At 41.9% G+C, this 22,551-nt stretch overlaps 1 protein-coding gene across 1 annotated transcript in view; it reads left to right on the top strand.

Moving 5' to 3' along the window:
• Positions 1–21,364, top strand: part of Ostm1 (osteoclastogenesis associated transmembrane protein 1) — a 28,645-nt gene extending 7,281 nt beyond the window's left edge. Inside the window, exons 4-7 of the mRNA XM_037200520.1 lie at positions 11,052–11,182; positions 14,006–14,173; positions 16,372–16,537; positions 19,486–21,364. Coding sequence (XP_037056415.1) covers positions 11,052–11,182; positions 14,006–14,173; positions 16,372–16,537; positions 19,486–19,541 — 521 coding nt within the window. The 3' untranslated portion in view covers positions 19,542–21,364. The remainder of the gene's footprint in view (positions 1–11,051; positions 11,183–14,005; positions 14,174–16,371; positions 16,538–19,485) is intronic.
• The last annotated feature ends 1,187 nt before the right edge of the window (positions 21,365–22,551 follow it).

Here is a 22,551-nt window from a genome sequence, read left to right as displayed (position 1 = left end):
CCTCATTGAGAAGTTTTCTTTAGTTTTCATCTGTATTTGAAGACATGAAACTGTTATAGTTAGTATACATATCTGGACACACTTTTTATATGAAATGGTATCTACTTGATTATGCTTGATTTTAAAGAGAAAAATACATGAGCAGAAAAATTTTAAGTAGTGTTTCTATAAACAAGAAAATGACTGAAAGACAACAACACTCAAAACCAAAGTGGTTTCACAAATTATGTGAACTCTGCAATATATGCCTATTTTTACTAAAAAAATGCTATTGAATATGGTTTGAACAGATTCTTTCTGTAATGATCAAAGTATTCTATTTCTTACATATTTCAGTTAGTGATAGTATTATAATATCTTGGATAAATTTCCAAATCTCACAAGTTTGCTATGATAGTAATCCAGATGTCTACTGTAACTTTGAAAATTTACAAATGTTTCCTATATCTTTAACATTGACTAACACTGTCTTTAAGTTACTATAATAAAATAGGTTGTATTGAAGGCATAATTATTCTCAGGTCTTATTGCATCATTATCTAGCATATTCTGATATTGTTCAACACTAGTTTTAGAAAGATGAGTTTCTATTGTGAATTGTATAATGTGATTTGAATCAATTTCATTTATAAAAAGAAAATATTAATAGCAGTAATATTTTTAACAAATATATTTAAATTATTTTGTATTATATTTCTATCATGTGAAAATATAATTAAAATGTTCTAATAGTTAGCCATTGCTTCTTCATAGTTTTTGAAGCAGTTTATAGCATTACAAATGAAAGAAGTCCCTGAATCTGTTGGAAAACTTCCTTCTTGATGTGTTTTTATCTACCCTTCACATATAAAATTAAATCTGGAATTATCAATCAAAAGCACAAATCATATTATAATCTGAGATGGAAGAGTTGCTAGTTAGTGTCAAATCCATAGACTGAAGTCTTTGAGAACGACCAGACTCAAACTCTTGCACTGGTCTCCTTGGTGTGCTCCCTGGAGAGACTGTCAGGACTGTCTGGCTAGTTTCTGCAGTTGAATTCTGACTGAGACATGGCATTGAATTTCAGCAGGAAACATTTCCTTGCACATGTATAACTGGTGGTGACACTGGTGAGAACACACAGCTAATGAACTCAAGACAAACAAGTTCATGAGTGTGTTCACCTAGTCTCTTTGTTGTATTCCAGGGTAAAGGAACAAACTCCACATCTCAAGTACCTTTCTAGTTCACATTTGTTGTTGCTCAGGAGAGGTCTGCTTGATGGTATTTGTGAGGATCAAAGCAAATCCAGATGTTCCCAGACTTGCTCCAGGTTCCTCCATCGTTCTCTCTTCAGCCTAGAGAGAGAAATCACTTGTCACATTCTGCTTCCCAGTTACTCCTGTGCTCGTGAAAGAGGAATCTGACATGCAGACTCATTGTACAAACTCTGCTCTCCTCATCCTTGTGAATAGATTTTGAGATTTTTTTTAATATCTTAAAGACTACAAGATTTCTCAAATTAAGAGTTATGATTTGATAAACTCAGAAAATTCTCATATGTTTAGAAGATGTTTATAAGGGTTCATTTCATCTTTTCAGTCTCTCCTCATCATTGTATGAAACTATGCTTGTTTACAGCATCTAATTTCTTCTCGTGTACAAGGCATAACATAAAGTCCAGTGTTTTTATTTATATTTATTTTACATTTATATGTATGAGTGTTTTGTCTGCATGTGTGTATGTTTACCACATACATAGTTAGTGTCTAAGTAAGTCAGAGAAGGTTGGATCCATGGAACTGGTGATACAGATGCTGTGAACCACTATGTGAGTTCTGGGAAAACAAAACAACAACAACAACAACAACAAAAAACAACCCAGAGGTCTGCTGCAAGAACAAATGGCCCTAAATGCTGAGCCATCTCTCCAGCAGGAAAATTATATTTTTTTTAGAACCTAGTTTAATTTACCTTTAAAAATGTAACAGAAATACAGCCAACAACATTGTGGAACACATTTTAAATAATTGTATAGATACCCTACCAAGATTTTAGTTGCTAAAAGTTAATTACCCTTACCTACTAGTATTTGTTATTCCTTGTTAATAGTCACTGGTTAGTGTTAGAATAAAAGCCTCCATATGAGGAGCAGGAATAACAGAAGAAGATTTAACAATAGTGTTTATATAAGACAAAACAAAACTTGAAAATTACATTTCAAATGTCTAAGACTACTCAAGCAAGGTTAATCAGACACATTATTCTGGAAACTTCTACATATGTTAAAAATAATATTATAACTAGGCGTGGTAGTATATGCCTTTAATCCAGCAGTGAGATCTCTGTGACTTGCAGTCAGAGCAACATAAAGAGACCTTGCCTCACACAAACAAATAAATACAAAAACAACACACAAAAAAGAGTCCTCTTATGACCTGAAAAGACATGGAGAAGAATTTTTCACATATTCCTTCAAAATCACAAAATAGTCCTGCATTTTACATGAAATAAAAATTTCAACATATTAGAAATAAACTCTAGAAAGTGAACTCAAAACTTAACTTTTGGATATTGGTATGAGTAAAGAGAAAAAAACAAATTGACATAATAGTATTCCAAGTGATATCACTCAATACTAGTTTTTATAAAGTTGTATTTTTATTACAATTTATTTTGTATAATGTGATCTGATTCAATTTCATTTCAATGAAGAAAAGATACTAATAATAACTTTTTAAAATATTTTGTATGAAATGTGTGATGTAAATGCCTCTAACCTTGGGTCTACAATTCTACTCCTGTACACCTATTCCAAACAAACTCTTAGTTAAGATCATAAGAAAATATGGACAATGATACTTATGTCAGAAATGAAGGTAGGTAGTTAGATGGATGACGATTCTGAACCAGGAAAAAGGAACAGAGAAAGAAGAAACACTAACCTTAGGTTAAGGCAAACACAACACAACACACACACAGACACACAGACACACACACACACACACAACACACACATATACACCAGCAAAACTATCATCCATGACTATCTTGTAATAGATTCTACCTAATGAAAAAAAAATCATTGATATACCTTAGACAATTTATCAATGAATCTTTCCAGAAATTCCAATTTTACATTTATCATCATCTTCAGACATACCTTGTAGGAAAAAGAAGAGAAAACAATAATAATAAACCAAAATGGAGAAGTAAACAAAGCAAGACAGAGTCAGCCTTGCTAAGATGGGAGATGATAATGTATCATGACCTGAGGAATTTAACTCACTCCTTTTATTTAACTCACTCCTTTTCACCTGAGGTTATAAAAGAAAGCAAACGAAGCTAGAGAAAAGAAAAGGCAAAGGAAAGAAGAGGGGAAAATGCAAGCCAAGTGTAGAACTGATTCTGTGAAAACAATTAGGAAACACCATTTCAGGTTGAGTTTTTTAATACAAAAAAAAAAAAAAAAAAAAAAAAAAAAAGGGAGTTTGCTTAGCATACCTGCCAGCATCTTTGTGTTCAGATGGAAAATGTATGTGGTAAATGGGTTTGGTGTTCTGAGCAAGACACTGCAGGTTCTCAGTCCTCACAAGTTTTAAACACGTTCTGAGGACAGGAAACTCAGTTATTTTAATTTAGAAACTTTTTCTGATAAAGCTATTGTAGGATGAACATGCCACATGACCATCGATACATTCAGTGAACTATTAGAATCTTAAAGGGTGTACTTTGCCGTATATTGAGCTTGATTAGAAATTGTACAGCTGATTGCCCTTACAGTACTAACTGCTTTGATTAATCTGACCAGCAATTTCTAGTTTTTAATTCATAGAGGGCATTTTAGCCATTATCGCTTTCACTCATGAGCACCAAGGATGCAGATAATCATGGGTGTTGAAACTTTGTAGCAAGGAAAGGACCTTTCTCGAGGATACTCTACTTTTGACATCTTGAATCTTCACAAGCAGTCCGAATGAATCAGTGACACGCTGATCATTTGTCAGCAAACTCCTCTATTTCCGAGTGCGAATGTCTCATGTTACCAGCTGCTCTGTGCCTTCCGTGTGAGGCTATTGCTAACACAGTGAATAAGTCGGTCTAGTCATTTCTACACAGTCCTTGTGCCTCTTCTGAAAATCCTGTACAAAGGCTGACTTTACACAGTGGTACTAATCCATTTTACCAGGCATGAAAAATATAAAATTTCAGGTCATTAGCACTAGTAAGTGTACAAAGTACACCTTTATTGGTTTAGCTTCATAGAACATTTTTCTGTCACATTAGCATCTCTTTAAATTTTTTATTCTATTTTCTTCTTTTTTCTCACTCTATTATTTGTTAAGAAATCCTTTTTTTGACATTGGATAATTCTTTTATCTTGATTAATAGCCATTATCGACAGTGTTTAGTATACTGAACGAGGAAGATGTTTCCTTCGTGTGTTGTGCAGGCTGATTTTGACGACTTTATAGAACTCCACTGGTGACGAAGGTCAAGTCTCTATCTATGGTCAATGAGCCGTTTAGGCATGGGGTGCCCTGTATATGTCGCAGAGACTTCGAAATCACATTGCGCGATGATCGCCTGGTCTCTTTGTAGCCTTCATTCGGTGAGATGAAAGACTTTGTTTCTACAGGAAGGCAAGTGGTAGGTGATTAAAATTCTATTTAAAGGCGAGCAACATGCCTTTCACACTCTACAATCCTGTCCCCGGGCTCTGTGTGTTGTTTATATTAATATAATGCAGTGTGTGTGGTTAGGGTAGAATAGCAGATTGAAATGTTTAGTGGGCATGTGGAGGGTAGAGAGTCACGATATCAAGGTGGGGAGGTATGGCGCAGAGTGATCTTTGGCGCTGTCTCTCAGCATACGCTCACACCTACGCTCATAACGTGTGATACGACTCAGATTCAAAGCCCGGCGCATTAGATTCTCGAATCTCGTGCGGTTCTTCACCGCGTTCTCTCCTTCCTAGTGTGTGTGCCATTGGATCGCCCTTGTGTAGTTCTCGACCTCCTAGAACCTGACTCTCACTTTGGACGAGGGATCATATACATATCCTCTTGTAAGTAACAAAACATGAAGGTAGAATGATTACAAATACTTGTAGATCCTATTAGGCTATTCCATCAGTAGGTGCTCCACCACTCTAAAGTTTTTTCTTTTACGTGCCGGTAGTAAAAGATTACTTGGGGTTAACCCATGGCTAAGGCAAAACTCCAATTGTATATTCCATGCTGTATTATTTATATCTACATATTTAAACTCTCGAATCATATTGCAATAACACAATTGCCATAATCAAAGCCATAAACTATAGCTGACTGTAATATAGCCAATAACAAACAAACATCAAACAAACAAACATCACTATTTGTGAATATATAATACTATTACTATATAATTACTAGGTGTCACAGGAAGTGTAGAGGAAATAGAGGTGATTATAAGGACTGTAGAGGTTACGAGTTGCTAAGGCCATGAGAGAGGAGAGACAAGACAAGAGGGACAGACGACAGAGAGCAGAGACAAAGGAACGTGGAGTCAGTGGTAAAGAGATAAGACGCGCCACATGATATAGAGAAAGCATGAATATGTTACTAAAAAAACCTCTCACATCAACAAATACAACCCTTTTTCTCTCCAGCTTATCTGTTGTAGTTTGGGGTTCTATATATTAAACAACACGAGAACTAAACGTGATATGTCATGTATCGGAGTTTTTTAGAGGGACATATTTTCTTCATCAAAACAGCCAACAATTTGCTCATTGTTATTTTATCATCCATGAGGCTCTGCACACGATGTGTCATGAATTGCGCTGTATAAGTGAAATATATATGAAAATCAATATAATGGCATCTGTATTTGAGCTTTTTCATGTGTGGTCCGACGCCACGAACTGTCGTGCAGCTGCTGCAAACCAATAATACACCAGCTAGTGGAGACTTTACATTACTTATTAAACTGTATGGCCATAGCAGGCTCTTGCTATCTAGTTCTCTATTCTTAAGTTACCTCATTCTATAAATCTATACGTTGCACGTGAGCTTGTGTGGTTTACCTGGGGTACTTTCATGGAGAGACCTCTACTTCTAGATGGCGCCACTGAGCAGCAGGTTCGTGGCGGAGTGTGCTCCTGACTCAGCTTCCACTTCCCCCAGCAATTCCTACACTCTACTGTATCTATCCTCACCTATATACGTTAAGTGTATCAAGTGGACAACTGGGTCCAGGTAGCAGGGGTCTTACTGGAGCCAATCAGAGCGATTTGTATTTATCAATCGTATCAGTTTACATCGGAGAGGACGAGACAACAATTTCACAGCATACAAAAGTTCATCCCGTCATTTGTCGTATGCTGAGAGAAGAACCAAACCTGGATTGATCGCAGTTAAGGAGCCTAGCTCTCGCAATAGTAGCTGACCCGTTCTCCATTAAAAGTCAATGGAACACCATTCTCGAAATTTCTTTTTTACTTTCGTCTTTTCTCGTCTCAGGAAGTAGTTAAATACGGTGGTGCAAGGTTCTCTCTGAAATGTGTAATTTCACGTGAAGAGTGTTTTTGAGGCAATGAATAAACATACATGCTCTCTCTGGAGTAAGCTCTTGCTAAGCGGACAAATTAAACACTTCACTGAAAATTAGCCTTGGTGTAAGTATTTCTCGCGAAAGTTCTATCTGTATTTTCTTCTGCATTATTCATTTTCGTATTTGTGGTTGTAATGTACAAGGAATATTTTATGCGTAAAGTCGTTTGAATGCTTATGTGATATTCACCATATAAGCAACCTAATATTGGAGAGACTTGTTATTCTCGCACCAGACGCCAGGAAGATAGTTCCAACTACTGAAATAATTTTGGGTAAGGTGATTCTTGTAATGTGCGCCTTGTAGAGCGTGTACGACCCCTCTGAATGTACCTACACTGTGATCAGATGGTAGATGCTTGTATTCTGCTCTATTAATTGGTGCTATTACTCTTGATTTCGATGGAAATTCTCGTGTGTAGACTAGACCGAGTAAGCTAATCTAGGTGAGTATGTATTTGTTTGCAATAAGTCGGACTAAGTCTACGATAATACTACAACACATGTAAGCTTATCCATCGCTCTTGTATTGCTGTGAACTGTAGAATGCAGTCGCAGATCGGTTGAGATATCTTGGTCTTCATTATTTTTCTCTGAACTGACTCTTATCGCTTATAGCAGAGAGTCCTAGAGATAGTGTCAAGTTTATGAGAAAATTTATGTACGAACATATCCGAAGAGCTTGCTGTATATTTCCCCATTCTGAAAGCCTCTTTACAGCAAGTTATCTGCACCCTGACATGTGACTCCCTTATTCCAGAAGATACTTCCCTAAATTGCTCTTTCAGTTTGTAAACTTTTCAGTATTAACAGGAGCTCTAAGAAAGATGGAGAGAGATGGATATACTGTGATGGTTCAAATTTGTGAGAAGGGATCTCTGAGTATTTCTACTCTTAGATGTAGGCTTTTTTATTATATTCTTTCGCCTTCTTCTTTGAATGCACAAATTACTATAATTTCACTCCTCTACTAGCAGACTGCTAAGAGTAGAGCCAAAGTGGTGGTGCATTCAGGGAATGATTTAAAGCATGTCTCGTTGGCTCCACTGGCATGTGCAATGTAATCTATATGATCGCACAAGAAGAGGGCACTGGTCAGCTTCGGCTTCATTTGTCCTCCAGACACTGCTAAGATGTTTGAGGCAGCGCTCCACAACTCTCGCGCGCGCTCATAAGAGCAGCGCTTGAGCCGCCGAACGCGGAACACAGCTAGGGGCACGGTCGGTTAGGAGTTGCATTACATAGGTCCAGCGAGGACTGGATAGGCATTCTTCTCAGATTGAAACAAAGACAAAGAGACATCAAAATATAATCCAGAAAAATAGAGGCAAGGTAAGAGAGAAAAAAGGAAAGGACCGAGCAATGTTGTGATGAATGGGAGGAGAGCCGAGCTGGGACCTAGACCTCAGATTGGTGCCAGAGCGAAACTTGGTTTGGTTTCATCATAAGGATTTGGTGTTTTTATATACACAGAGCAGGAGCAGACTTAGAACTCAGCTTTGAATGCAAAATTGGCAACAAAAAACGCCATTGGTTGTTTAATTTTCAAGAAGGGAATATTAAATTGCCGTGCAGATACAGAACTCGTTTAAAAATCTGTCATGGTTAAAAAATTTATTGGAATCTCCAGCTCTCAGGAGCGGAGGCAGGTGAGTTTCCCGGATCAGTCCATATCGCTAGTATCACATAGACGCGCATGTTATCTTCTCGTTACTGATTACATCAAGTGTACATTACAACAATAGACTCCATTAGAGACGCTCTAAATGCATAGATTGTAGACCTGCCAGCATCAAGTACCTCATGCATTACAATTTATGACCATTAACATTATTTAGAGCTTCCTTCCGAGCTCTCATCGGATGAATCTTTGCATTTGATACTTCACAGTGCCTTCCTTTGCTAATTGAGTTGCAAATGAAGTTATTAATTGTTATCAGAATACATAGTCACTGCAGCTCTATTGTGGCCTGATATATTCAGACGTCTGATTATCTAGAATAGCTTGAGTAAATTATTACACATCGAGATCGTTTACACTCTAGGAAATGTTTTTGCACAATACACACAACCTATCACACAACCTGCCGTAACTCACAAGCACACACCTAACACACACTACACCAAATGCCTCCAAATAGAGCGTGACAATGTGAATTATATCATACTCTCGATTTTGCTCAGTAAATACTCGCAAAGAATTAGCTGATCTTCAAAGTCAACTTCCTTCACCCAATTTATCATATCTATGAATATGTTAACATAAATGCTCTAGTAAAAATCTGTGGAAATTAGATTAATATATTCTCCAGCTCGGTGCCTGGCAATCACTTTGGCCATTGCGATATTTGAGATCCAACGCGCGTCTGAGTTTTCTCTGGGCGCATTTACCAGTTGTGATGTGCTGGCCATGCAGCACATTCCCCAATAAACAAGCACATATATGCGACTGATAGTGCGAGACTCCGTATAAGGCCGCTCACAAAACGATCAAAATTATTTCTAAAATCCATATTGCTCTGCCTACCTAAATAATGTATTCAAAAAAAAGAGCAACAAACCTGACCTTCTCTGGAGATTCGGAAGTCTACTTTTTCGACGAAGGAGATGGTGGTTGCCATGTGCTGCCTATAGTCGAACACTCAAGATGATGTTCTATAGTCCTTTACCACTAATGCCAGAGTTTAGGTGAATTAGCATACAATGTCACGAGGCTCTTCTCCGCTAAGAATGGTTATCCCCATTTAGAAGTTAATTGTCTGGGACAGTCCAGCTCTTTTCGATAGGCTCTTAGTACAGGCACCACCATACGGTCCCAGCTGCTATTCGCAAGGCTTAAAGATGGCTGTGTCCATACCACTCAAGCTTCTCAATTCTTCTTCCATAATTGACTATTTATCGTTTATCATGCTCTCTGAGATCCTTCACTGACTGGAGTACATGTCTGTTACGCAAAATATTGCTCCTCCGCTCAGTCTCCCACTTTTTTCCGCTTTTTTTATGTTCCTCTCATTCCCTTTCATATCATTGTTTTCTGTAATCTATATTGTAATACACACACACATTGGTGGTGTGTGTGTACATGTGTGCTAACCCACACCAGCTTCTCTGAGTTCATGTAAATGTCTTACTACTTTATGAACAGGCAGGATTTAGGAGCACACGTATGACCACTTTTGGATGGGTTATAGAACCTAGTGCAGCGTGACAAAATGCCAGAAGTCGTGATAATCCATCTCTCTCTCAAGTATTCCCAATGCGCTACACATTACGCAAGATATACACTAGTAGATTTCATGTCTTTTTAGGTGTGGGGTCAAGCGATTTCCTTTTTATAAAATCTGGAGTGAAAATTTTTAATCAAAAAAACGATAACGATGTCCGGGGTGTGAAAATTTCCAATTACTCTCTCCACAGACTGGCACTGTTTGGATTTCGTGTGCTCATTATGTGGATGTTTGTTTAGGTCGACTTGCATTATTGTGTACAAAATCTTCGCATGTTGCCGTATCGGTTGCAGCCGTCTTTTATCACAGAGAGTCATTAGAAGAGGTACTTTCTCTGGAAATTCAGCGCCTGAATCTGTACTGGGTCTGAAGATCTTGTTTCTATCTCTCTATCATCTCACTGATTACATTTGAGTCACGCCATGTCCTCCTGTTGTCAGAAGTCCTTACTGAAAGGGGGACACAGAGGCTCTAGGATAAAGGGACTTGTGTGAGGTGAGACCCAGGGAGACACAGGAAGGGCCTTGGAGGAGGATTCTGCTGGGGGCCAGAGAGACGGCTCCAGGGGTAAGGACGCTGGCTGTCAAGCCGGGTGGCTTGAGTTAAATCTTAGGACCCACGTGGTAGAAGGAAGGAACCCACTCCGACAGGCTGCCCTCTGACCACCCCTTACACGCCACAGCAAGTGTGTGCCTGTGCATTCTCGCACACATACGTATGCACACGCACATATAAAACCATCATCAATGAATATGGTACATTTTTACAAAAAGAATTCTGTTCTGAACATGTTAAGCACGATGCTCCTCTGCTCCCATCAGACACCCAGCTGGATGATGCTAACAGTGAGGTGGGGCGGGGCTGCCAGCTCGGGCATCATCTGACAGTCCCACTTAAAGCCATGAGCTAGAAGAGTGCACAGTCCGGTGTTTTATGGGGTGGTGTGGCCTGTGGGAGGGGGAGCAGCGGAAAGACGTGGGGACAGGCTGGCAGCAGCTTTCAGCATGGGGATGGTCAGGGGTCACGTGCTGCGCTAGCGCCACCTCGGGGCAGCGGGCGGCTCCTCTCCAATCACCGCCTGCCCCCGGTGACGGCAGAGTGAAAGGGTGCCCTGCAGACGGCCACGTCCTGTGCCCCTGGTCTGTGGGTAGTTGTGGGCTGAAGGGTCGAGCACCTTCCCTGGGGTGCCGTGGGTATGGTCGGGCTTCCTGAGCTGAAGTGGGCCCATGTGCAGTGTTTCTGGCTTCAGCCTCATCTCGCCGGGCCAGAGGGAAGATCCTCAAAAGTCCACACACGTGCCATCGCCCTCCATCTTCCAGCGCCCACTCCCGGCCCCGTTTCAGCAGTCATGCGGTGTCCAGTGTGCGCCTGCGCTACCATGTATTTAATTAGCCCCGCCTTGTTCGCTCTAGTGTCTGACTGTCAGAAACAACCGCCACTCACGGCCTTTTGCACATCACGGTGAGTTCTTAGAAGAATGTGTTCAGTGCATTCCTAGGAGTGGAATGCCAGACCAAAAGTATGTGCGTTTTAAATTTTAGTAAAAGGAACACCACTACCACCACTACCACCACGATTCTGCTAGGTTTGTGGTTTTGGCCAATGCACAATCGTTCCATGGAAAGCCTTCAATGCACTCTTTCTTGTAGGAGTTTAAGGGGAGACATAGTTGGTCACCTAAATGGTAAAGGTCACATTGTAGGTTCAGGTGCTCTGATTTCTCCTTTTCTCTTTCGTCCCCATGCTCAGTGGATGCCCTTTGTTCATGCTGCATAGTAAAGAATAAAGAGAGTAGAGAGCAAAGGTCATTGTATTCTAGAAAGGACAGGTGTCTGCCTAGAAGGCAGAACTTGAGGTTTGCTGGCATGGAGCTTTTCTGTCATCTCTCTCTCTCTCTCTCTCTCTCTGTCTCTCTCTCTCTCTCTCTCTCTCACACACACACACACACACACACGCACACGCACACGCGCACATGCACACACCTGCGTGCACACACATGCCCTTATTGCAGGATAAGCATCCCCTTTCATTCACTAGGAAGGTCTGGGTCAGGAGTTGAGGAGAGTTGAGTGGGATCGTATCCCTCCCATAAGAAAAGTCCAGTTTCATTCAGATGAACGATGATGCTGTTTAGGCTGTGTGAAGTTGAGCAGGGACGAATTTTATTTGAAAAGAATAGGATAATTAAGCACAAATGTTGATGGCGATGAGGTACCTTGGGAAGGTTGCTGTTTAGCTGCCAGTAATTTGGTGCATGAGCTGCCGATGACCCCATCATCCTCTTCAGCCTTCACCAGAGGCCTGGAAGTGGGTTTCAAAATTAAGAGACACCTTAGAAAGTTCTAGAGACCTTTGCTTTGTGCCCACATACCAGGTCCCCTAGAAAGTTCTAGGAACCCTTGCCTTGTACCCTCAAATCCCTAGGACTCATCGCCCAGGTGGTCTAGTAACACCCCCACCCCTCACCCCATGCCTCATCATCACAGCCCATCACGATTTCCTCCTCAGGGTTCACAGCGACTTTTGTGCATTTCTTCGTGTCCTTGTCATTAATATCTATTAATTGTATACACTAATGGGTTTTATTATGACATTTTTATTTTCTTCCATGTATATAAACTCTGCTTTGATCGTGTTCACATATCCTATGACCTTCTTCGTCTCTCTTCCACCTCCTGTTGGTCCTCTACCTCTTCCAAAATTATTCCCCTTTACGTTCAAATCATGTATATATTCATCCAGCTGGGGCGTGGCGGCAGAGGCAGGCGGATCTCTGTGAGGGGAGGGAAGAGAGCTGTGCCGTTTAAACTGTGACGTCAGACTCACGGTGGCCCAGCAGTCACATGCCAGGGAGGGAGGGAGGGAGGCTTTCGAGAAAGCGGAAGGAAGCCTAAGGTGCTGGCGAAGCCTAGGGTGTAAAGGAAAGCATGTCGGAGAAGAGAGAGGGAGGCAGAGGTAAACTTGTTGAGTGACCAGGAAAGCCAGTGGCGGCAGTGGTGGTGGCGGCGCGGCGGATATATGAGGCCCAGGAGCTGACCAGCAGCTAGCGTTCTGACTGCGTGGAGGAGTGACTTTGATTCTCATTTGCCTGTTGCCTTCTGTATTTATTGCCACTTGTATTTCTTTTGAGACCTGTCAATTCATCTGCCAATTTACTGATCGGATTATTAGTTCCTTTAGAGTTCGGTGATTTGGTTCTGTATGTATTTCTTGCCTTCTCTAGGGAACAGTGCCAGAGTTCCTCCCATTCTGTAGGTCACGTCTAACTTTCCAGAATTCTCTCTCACCTTTGCAGTCTCGTGCAGCTGCATTTGTGAATTCCTGCTCATTCCTGAGCTGTTAAAGAGTTTTGTTTTTGTTTTTCTTTTCAAGACAGAGTCTTTCTGTGTAACAGTCCTAGCTATCCTGGAACTCACTCTGTGGACCAGGCTGGCCTGGAACTCACAGAGATCCACCTGCCTCTGCCTCCCAAGCATTGGGATTAAAGGTGTGCACCACCACTGCCTGGCATCTTTTTTTTTCTTCCTTTCTTTTTTTTTTTTTAAGAACGTTTTTCATATATTTACTTGGGGTGATGGGGAAGTCAGAGGACAACTTGCATGTGGATTCCAAGGACTGTACTTGGGTCATCAGGCTTAAAGGCAAGCACACACACACACACACACACACACACACACACACACACACACACACACACACCCACACCCACACCACAGCCATCAGCTGGATTCATTGCCTAGTTCTATAGCTTTGTGTTTTCTGCATGTCCTCCTCTAGTAGTTTTCAAGTTTCAGGTCTGGAACTAAGGTCTTTGATCCATTAGTTGACCTTTGTCATGGTGAGGCTAGGGGTCTGCTTTCAGTCTTGACATGTGGATATCCAGTTTCCCTGTACCGTTGTTCAGGAGGCCATCTTTCCCCAGGGTGTGCTGTTGTCTGCCTGGTGCCTGTGGCTAGGTGGGTGTATTTCTGGGTTCAGTCCAGTACTATAACACACCATATTGTCTTCTATCTGGGCGCGGGGCGGGGGGTGGGGGGGTGTCAAATGGTTGACATGCAGAGAAACCGTGTCCACAGAGGGTGTCAAGTGGTTGTTGACATGCAGAGAAACTGTGTCCACAGAGGGTGTCAAATGGTTGCTGACATGCAGAGAAACCGTGTCCAATGTGTACCACGTGTCTTACATCTGCCTTTGTCATTTTAGGGGCGCACATACAGTCTTCTCCCACCGAAGAATTACTCCGAAGTGTGCAAGAACTGTAACGATGCATACAAAATGCTGAGCGCCCTGTACAGTGAAATGCAGAAAATGAACGGGCTTGAGAGTAAGGCTGAGCCCGGGACGCACTTGTGCATTGATGTGGAAGACGCAGTGAGTACTTGACTTCTGGCGTGGTTCATATGTGCAGTTACTGGATGCGCTTTTGTGGTCTCCTTCCTTTGGGGGTGCACTGGAATGTGCAGATGGCATCTTCAGCCAGAAGGCCCTGCAGGAGTTATGGAGCAGTGATGTTTTATGGGTCTGTATCGGACCAGGATGGACAGTAACCAGGCTCCTCATGGATGAGTTAATTTGGCGTGTTTTGATTTTAAAGTAGAAAGTGGGTGTGTTTTTCAGGGGTGTGGTATTCTTGTGTGCTTACATTTCAGTTCCTTATCCAGCTGGTGCTGATGAAAGAGGTTTTACATTTTACTACCATGTTTTCAGAGGATCTTATTCTCTTATTGAATTAATTTATATACATATATATGAAAACATTTACTCATGGTCTGCGGTGACATTTTAATTGTGTACCCCAGTAAAGCTTATCTGAGAATTAGAGGACAAAGCCAGCCACTATATTAAACATAGAAGTCAGGCAGTGGTAGCACACGCCTTTAATCCCAGCATTTGAGAGGCAGAGATTCATCTGCATCTCTGTGAGTTCAAGGCCACACTGGGAACAGAGTCAGGTGTGGTGGCACGCACCTTTAATCCCAACACTAGTTAACTATAGAGGTCTGGAGGTCTGTACAGACAGGCAGGAAGTGATAGAGCTGGGCAGAAAGAGAAAATGATGTAGCTGGGCAGAGAGAGGAAGGGAGAGGGCAGAACAGAAAGGCATGTAGGGGTGGGTATACAGGAAGTAGGTCTCTTTGGAAGCTAAGGAGTTGGTGAGGTGAGGTTGCTGTGGCTTTTCCTATTCCTCAGATCTCTCAGTTTTAACCTCAGTATATGGCTTCGGATTTTTTTTTTTTATTAATAAGACCATTTAGCAATTCATCTTACAGTGGTCTGTCTCCTCACTGAAATATAAGCCATGTGAGGACAAGGACCAAGTGTGTCTTCTCTCTCTCTCTCTCTCTCTTCTCTTTTTTCTTTTTCTTTTTTTTTTTTTTTTTTTTTTGGTTTTTTCGAGACAGGGTTTCTCTGTGTAGCTTTGCGCCTTTCCTGGAGCTCACTTGGTAGCCCAGGCTGGCCTCGAACTCACAGAGATCCGCCTGCCTCTGCCTCCCAAGTGCTGGGATTAAAGGCGTGCGCCACCACCGCCCGCCTTCTTTTTTCTTTTTGTTTTGTTTTTTTTTTTGTTTTTCAAGACAAGGTTTCTTTGTGTAACAGTTTGGGCTGTCCTAGAACTCACTTTTGTAGACCAGGCTGGCCTCAAACTCACAGATCTGCCTGCCTCTGCCTCCTGAGTGCAGGGATTAAAGACGTGCATCATCACCACCACCACCGCTGCCCGGTTTGATCTAGTGTTTCTTAATTCATCCTTTAGTAGGTAGTACAATGAACAGCATAGTATGTGTGTGCACACGCACTTTCTTTAAAAGAAGTCTCATTATGAAGCCCAGACCAGCCTTGAACTTGAAGTGCCTCATCTCCTTAGTACTGGAATTACAGGCACGTGCCACATGCCCAGGATGGCATTTAGTGCTCCTTTTGTAAACCTGTGGAGAGAGTGAATGTTGGGGGATGGGGAGCCTTTTCCCCAGTATATAGCTTGTTTTTTTCACAGAGCACCACTAGGTGGCAGTCGTGCCCCCTGGGCAATATGATGCCTGAGAATTAGTTATTCAGGAAAACAAATCATTGGCTCTGAGAAGAGAACTCAAGGTCAAAGTAGCTAAGCTTTCTTGTTAACAATAAGAGTGATTATCAAACCAGCTTAGAGAAAACAGAACCAGGATAGTAAAAACCACTTAACTCGCTTTGGGGCTTTGGGTTCTTCTATCTCTGTCCTAGGGTGGTCCTTGGTTAACAGCAGGCTCTCAGTAATAAATAAACTTCAAACAAGGAAACAGAATCTTAACTCTATTTTTACAACTATACATTCTCTGGGAGATAAAATGATTGACGTTCTAGCATGTCTTGGTAATTATTATGTGTTTAGAATATGACGTTTTTGTGTGGTTATAAATTTATACAGCAACTAATTGTAAACCAGCTTTTTTCCCTGGCAGAAGAAATTGTTCCCAATTATCAGTAGATTTTTTTAAGGCTGTTTTAAAAGCTGGAGATATATATATATATTATACATATATTAAAGACGAGTGTAATATCAAATACTAACCTAATATACATTTTTCCAGATGAACATCACTCGGAAGCTGTGGAGTCGCACCTTCAACTGCTCGGTCACCTGCAGTGACACGGTGTCTGTGGTGGCTGTCTCTGTGTTCATCCTCTTCCTGCCCGTCGTCTTCTACCTTAGTAGCTTTCTTCACTCTGAGCAAAAGAAACGCAAGCTCATTCTCCGTGAGTTCCTTTCTGCATCAGTCATCTAGTCAGCTAGCAGTCCGTACGGCTTAGGGGCACAGTGGGAAAGCACTTACCTGTGCGCGCGCCCGCGCCCCCGTGCGCCCGCGCCCCCGCGCCCCCGTGCTCCACATTCAGCACCTAAAGTAGGAAACAAATGCACGGGCCCGTTTCAGAAGCAGTGTGGCAGCGTCCTTCCCTGCCCAGCCACCTCGCCGGCCCTGTGTGGTCCCTCTTTAATGGTAGTCAATCATCTAGGGTGAGCTGAATAATTTAGGTTACTCAACTTTCATTTACTTGTTCCACCTGAGAGATCTGTCTCCCTTGAGTGGTTTGTAAAGTTCATCAGAACAAGAATTTTTTCCTTGTTTACCATCATATCACCAATGTCTAGAAATCGCCTGGCCACAGTGAGTGCTCACAAACATTTGTTGAACGAAGAATATGGCAGTCCATTTAATGTTAGTATCGGCCTCAAAATACTATTCCTGTGAAATTCGTTATGGAAAGAAAACACTGGGTCACATAATGTCAGGCAGTGCTGCTTTCAGGAGGCAGAGGCAGGCGGATCAATGCGGTCTAAGCCAGCCTGGTCTGCAGAACAAGCTCTAAGCCAGCCACAGCTTCACAGTTCAACCCTGTCTCAAAAACAAACAATAAACACACACACACACACACACACACACACACACACACACACACACACACACACCCAAGCAAACAAACAACAAAAAAGAGGAAAAGGAAGAAGGGTGGGGGGCAACCATACAGGACACCCCCCCCCAAACAGCGCTACTGTGAGGAGAGAGTCCAGATGCTGACGCTCACGGACGTTTCCTCTCCCCTCCCTGCTTTTCAGCCTCCTCCCTCCTCTCTGCATAGCCTGATGACATGAAGTTCCATGGTGTGGTTGAGGGGACGGTTTTTATTGTAGCCGTGAGAGAGAGAACAGCCAGGGGCCTCTGGAAGAGTCCAGAGCAGGGAGAGAAAGAAGTAGCCATGGCCAGGGCGAGCTGAGAGAGCAGGGCGACGGCAGGGGAGAGAGAATAGAGAAACCATAGTAAGAGAAGCAGAGCAGAGCAGATGGGGGGCATGGAGGGAGAGAGCACCCAGGCTGACCTGGAACTCATGGCAGTCCCCCTGCCTCAGCTTCCCAAATACTGGGATTGCAGGTCTGCCCCACAGTGCCTGGCTCCTGTACTTTCCTTAGGCTACTGTTCAATAAGCAGTTACTGACTGTCAATCAAAGCGCACCGGGAGGGAATTCGGTACAGGAAGAAGGCGCAGTGTGTGCCTCAGAGTGTGCCGGCCCTAACCCGATCGTTAGGCTTAGGCGGCATGTGCAGGGGTGGAGGCACTCGGTGTGATTGCATCCCGGTGTGAGTCGTCGGCCTCGGAGTCGCGGCCATTGGAACACTGATAGGTGATCCACCCTTTGGGTAGGAGTTTAGAGGATGTGGGGATCTGCCAGCCAGACTAGAGAGACCAGCAAGTTTCAGGTACTTGGGTTTCCTGGTCTTACGACCTTGCCAGTTTATTAAGTAATTTGATAATTAGTAAGAAAGCAGTTTTTAGTAAAGTGAGTAGAAACCAAGCCAAAACAAAAACGACTGATTTCATCTGCCTTCCAAATCCACCAAAGGCTTAGTGCACGTAAAACCGCCCCCCGGTCCAGGAAGCCACGCTAGGGCTGTGGTGCTTGTCTTTGGCATGAGACTTACGGGCAGGGCTTAAGCTGGGCACAGGAAGAGAGGCGCCAGGCCCTGCTGCAGCCCCGCTCTTGGGCTGCAGACCTTCAAGGCCTGCAATGCTCAGATCCCGGGGCGAGGCCCTCCCACTGTGCACTGTGGGGTTTCACCTCTCGAGCACAGAAGCATTTGCACTCAGCTGTTGAAAACCCCTTACCTAGCCACGATTCTGATTTGAACTAGTGGCTCAGTCCCACAAGCTTCGTAATCATACCTGGTTGTTACATATTTTGTTAATGGTGTGTATGTTTATGCTTGTATGTGTGAAACACAACTCAGTTTTCTTTGTAAATCATTTCTTTTTTAAGCTAGCGAATTCTTTTACTGAATTTTAGCCTCATTTATTAGCATATAGTATTAATTATATAAAATAAGGCATTTCGTTGTGACATTTTCAGACACACACACACACACACACACACACACACACACACACAATGATGGAGTTTTGGTGCTGTTCTTGTTGGGTGCTGGGTACTGAATACCCTTTACCACTGAGCTAGTTCCCTAGTCCCCCCCCAAAAGTGTTTGCATGCATGTTTGAGGGCTTCACTCTGTAGCAGAGGCTAGCCTGGAACTTGGTATATAGTCCTGGCCGGCTTTAAACCCACGGTCCTCAAGCCTTAGTCTCCTAAGAGCTGGCATGGCAGACTCACACTGTGTGCCCTGCTTGAAAAAAGAATTTTTTTATCTGAAAATAGAGGAAATGTTCCTTCTTTCTGTATATATATTTCCCTTTGCTCGTCTCACCGTTTTGCACTGATTATATTAGTGTCTGGTATTCAATAAGTGGTGGTTGTTTTGTTCTAGATCTTAGGAGAAATTCCTCAGGCTTCACGATTAAACATGTCTGCTGTGGAAGCTTAATAGACACTTCTGTCTTTTAAGGAGTATTTAGAGTTGGATTTCTAGCTTGGACTTGTACTGTTAGTCTTTATCTACACATTTAAGATTGTAGTGCTCAAGGTGTGAATGCCTGTTTTATTTGGTCCTGCTTTTAACAAAGTCATGAGTAACTTCTACTTGGCTTAATTTTATGCTGTTCATAAAGGAAAAAAAAAAAACACGTTAGGTTTAATTCTAAGGAAATTGGATCAAGGCAGATTCAGCCAATAAATAGACAGCCACAGTGGTTTGTGTAGGCACTGGATAAGCCCGTGAAAGCATCTGAGTTGAAACACAGCACTTGTGTCTCCCCAGCCAAACGTCTCAAGTCAAGTACCAGTTTTGCCAACATTCAAGAAAATGCCACCTGAAACCAGCAAAATGGGGACTCGACCTCACATCGCGTGAGTCAGGAAGAAGACGAACCAGGATCTGACAAATCACCTTCTTATGAAATGCCAGGGTTACAGATTTATAATTTATTCTGAATGACAGTTTTCAGATTTTCCTTTCCTGTATTTTTAATTTCCAAGCATAGCAATGTTACATATTTTCAGGTATGTCATAGAGTAACCATTGAGGACTTTGTTTTTGCAAGCACACGACTACTTGACACTTCTGATGTCTCCTCATTGACACAAGTACACAAACACAAGCATTTACACAGTAGGCGTGGATCACTGATCTCGAGATAGAAAGAGACTTGCCAAATGGGAACAGGCCCAAGGAGTAACTTAAATGACTTTCCACTGCAGTATTATTGTTTATGTACATATATAAATATTTAATATATCATACATTAAAATAATGTACTCTCTAGTTTCCCTTAAGTCATTTTTGAAACCACTAATTACAAGCCTCCTTAACAATTTTCAGAAGCGATGAGCCACATTATACATTTATCTTTGTTAAAAGATTTATGGTAATGGGTTTTCTTACTTGACTTTTATAAATAGTATTTTACATCTTATTTTTGCCTTTATTTCCTAAGTAATTTAAAATCACTGGACTGCTTTATTAGCCTCAGGACAAGATGGATTCATTTTATGCCGTGGATTTGCATTGTGAATTTCACTAAATTATTTGGCAACCCACAACTTACTCTTTGAATGAAATGTAGCACAGGTGTGTCACACTGTGTTTAAATTGTGGTTTTTAATGAAAATTTCATCTTGGAATATTTGGAGAGCTGGGGAGAGATGAAGGAGGAATACAGGAGTTCAGGGAGTGGGCGGGGCCTGAGAGGATGCTCACAGAGAAAGGCGCTGCCTGGTTTATACTGGAGGTGAATTGGATGACAGTCTCACGCAGGAAGCGCTTCAGTTAAGGTGATATCCCTCCAATTATGTAAAGGATGAAAGGAATATGACCGAAAATGAAATTACACCTTCTCCTGTCAGAAAGCAAGGTCTGCTTGGAATATTTTCAGCAACCTTTAAAACAATGTTTCATTTCAGGATCATTCAGTTTTATTTCTCAGGATATAAGAGCTGAAGATTTTGTTTGTTAATTCTTTGTTTCTCGGTAGGAACAGGCTTTGTTTTAAAGGTTGTAAATAAGGAGGCTCCTCTGTCTGACTGCTTAAGGAAATGTGAGTCCTTCACAGACTGTAGTACGCTCCAGAAGGAGACAGGAGTTGTTTCATGTTTTTATATTTTTTACCACACATGCAGAATGTGAGAGCAGGCTCACCCTTGGGTGTGTGACAATCAGATGACGCTGTCCCAGCTCTTCTGGGCTGCTGTGATCCACTTAAATGTGCTGACACTGTTCCTGCTGCTGTTACTAACTAAGGTCACGTGGTTGAGGGCCTTTGAAAGCAATCTTCATTAATGCAGATAGAACCAGTTTACATGTGCAAACTTAGCAGAGTAACGTATTTGAATTGTGAGTAGTGAATCCTTGAGCACCTTTCAATACTGCTGTATAAACCATTGCTTCTGAATAAAAAGCTAATGAGCACTTTGACAATTCAGCCTTTGCTGTTTTTCTCCTAAGGTCTCTGCTCTCTAGAAGTTGCATCAGAAATAGATTTGAAAAATATATGTTAAGAGCTCTACTGAAGTGCAGAAGAATTTTGTATTTGTGGTCATGAAAAACGTACATAGTTCTGAATACTGAGCACATAGGGTTATGTGTATGCACAAGAAAACCTTTTTTCTTATGCTTTACAATAAAGGAAATAACAAGGAAATTGTGTTGCTGTGATTGAATTTTTATTCTCTTAATTTATTATTATCATTGAGGCAGGGTATCCCTGTGTAGCCCTGGCTGTTCTGGAACTCACTCTGTAGCCAGGCCTTGAACTCACAGAGACCCGCCTGCCTCTGTCTCCCGAGCACTGGTATTTAAAGGCATGCGCCACTACAGCCAACTGAAATTGGATTCATAATTCACATAAACAACTTGAGATAGAACATCACTCCTTAGCTTTTCTAGTTTTGAGTTTTGTTGCTTATCTAATTAATAATTTTACTGTAGATAAAGTATACCTTATTTTGGAATTTTTGGTGCTGGATTTGAGAGGTAAAAATAACATTTTTCTGAAAACACTCTCTAAAGTCAGTGTCGTGGCAGATGAAGGTTGAGCTTGAGCCTTGTGTGTGTCGAGCAAGCACTCTATCACCAAGCTGTACTCTAGCCCTGGAGCACAACTCTAAATCAATGAATAGCCCGAGAATTTAGTTGGCAAATGTTAATGTTGTTATAGCCAGTATTTTCCCGTGTTTCATGGAAGTGCTGTACTTTGATTTTTTAAAAATTCTTAATATACTTTAAAAAAATCTATTTTGGGAGAGTGGGAGGGATGCATGCTGCAGCATGCATGTAGGGCTGCAGCATGCATGTAGGCGCAGCATGCATGTTGCAGCATGCATGTAGGCTGGAGGACAACTTGTAGTTTTTCTTCTACCATGTGAGTCTTGGCGATTGAAGTCAGGCATCAGGTGTGGTGGCTGTGGGGGCCCACAGAGGCTCCCTAGTAAGACCTCACTCAGGTCAGAGAATCTGAGCTTGTTTTACCCAGCAGGACTGAATAATGGGATGATTTGATCTTGGGCATGGTTACCAGGTGTTTTGAAGGGTCCACATTTGGCTGTACATTGTGCTTTGATCTTGAAAGGGGAAGGTATAAAAAGCCCATTAGAATAAACCTTGAGACGACTGGGTATTGATTGACCCAGGGCCCTCCCAAAGCTATCCTGTGTCTCTGTCTTTTCTCTCTGTCTACATCTATTTCTATCTAATCTAATCTAGCTAATCTAATCTAATCTATCTATTTCTATCGAATATTTCCTCATTCCTGTCTCCTCCCCTCAAGACCCCTTCCACAGACAGGTGGGAGCTGATCTATATAATGGCACCTGAACGTGGAACTTGGTT

Source organism: Peromyscus leucopus, chromosome 8a (assembly GCF_004664715.2).
Source record: "Peromyscus leucopus breed LL Stock chromosome 8a, UCI_PerLeu_2.1, whole genome shotgun sequence".
NCBI classification, from domain to species: Eukaryota; Metazoa; Chordata; class Mammalia; order Rodentia; family Cricetidae; genus Peromyscus; species Peromyscus leucopus.
The sequence above is the reverse complement of the archived record's forward strand: the minus strand, read 5'-3'. Positions and strand labels throughout refer to the sequence as shown.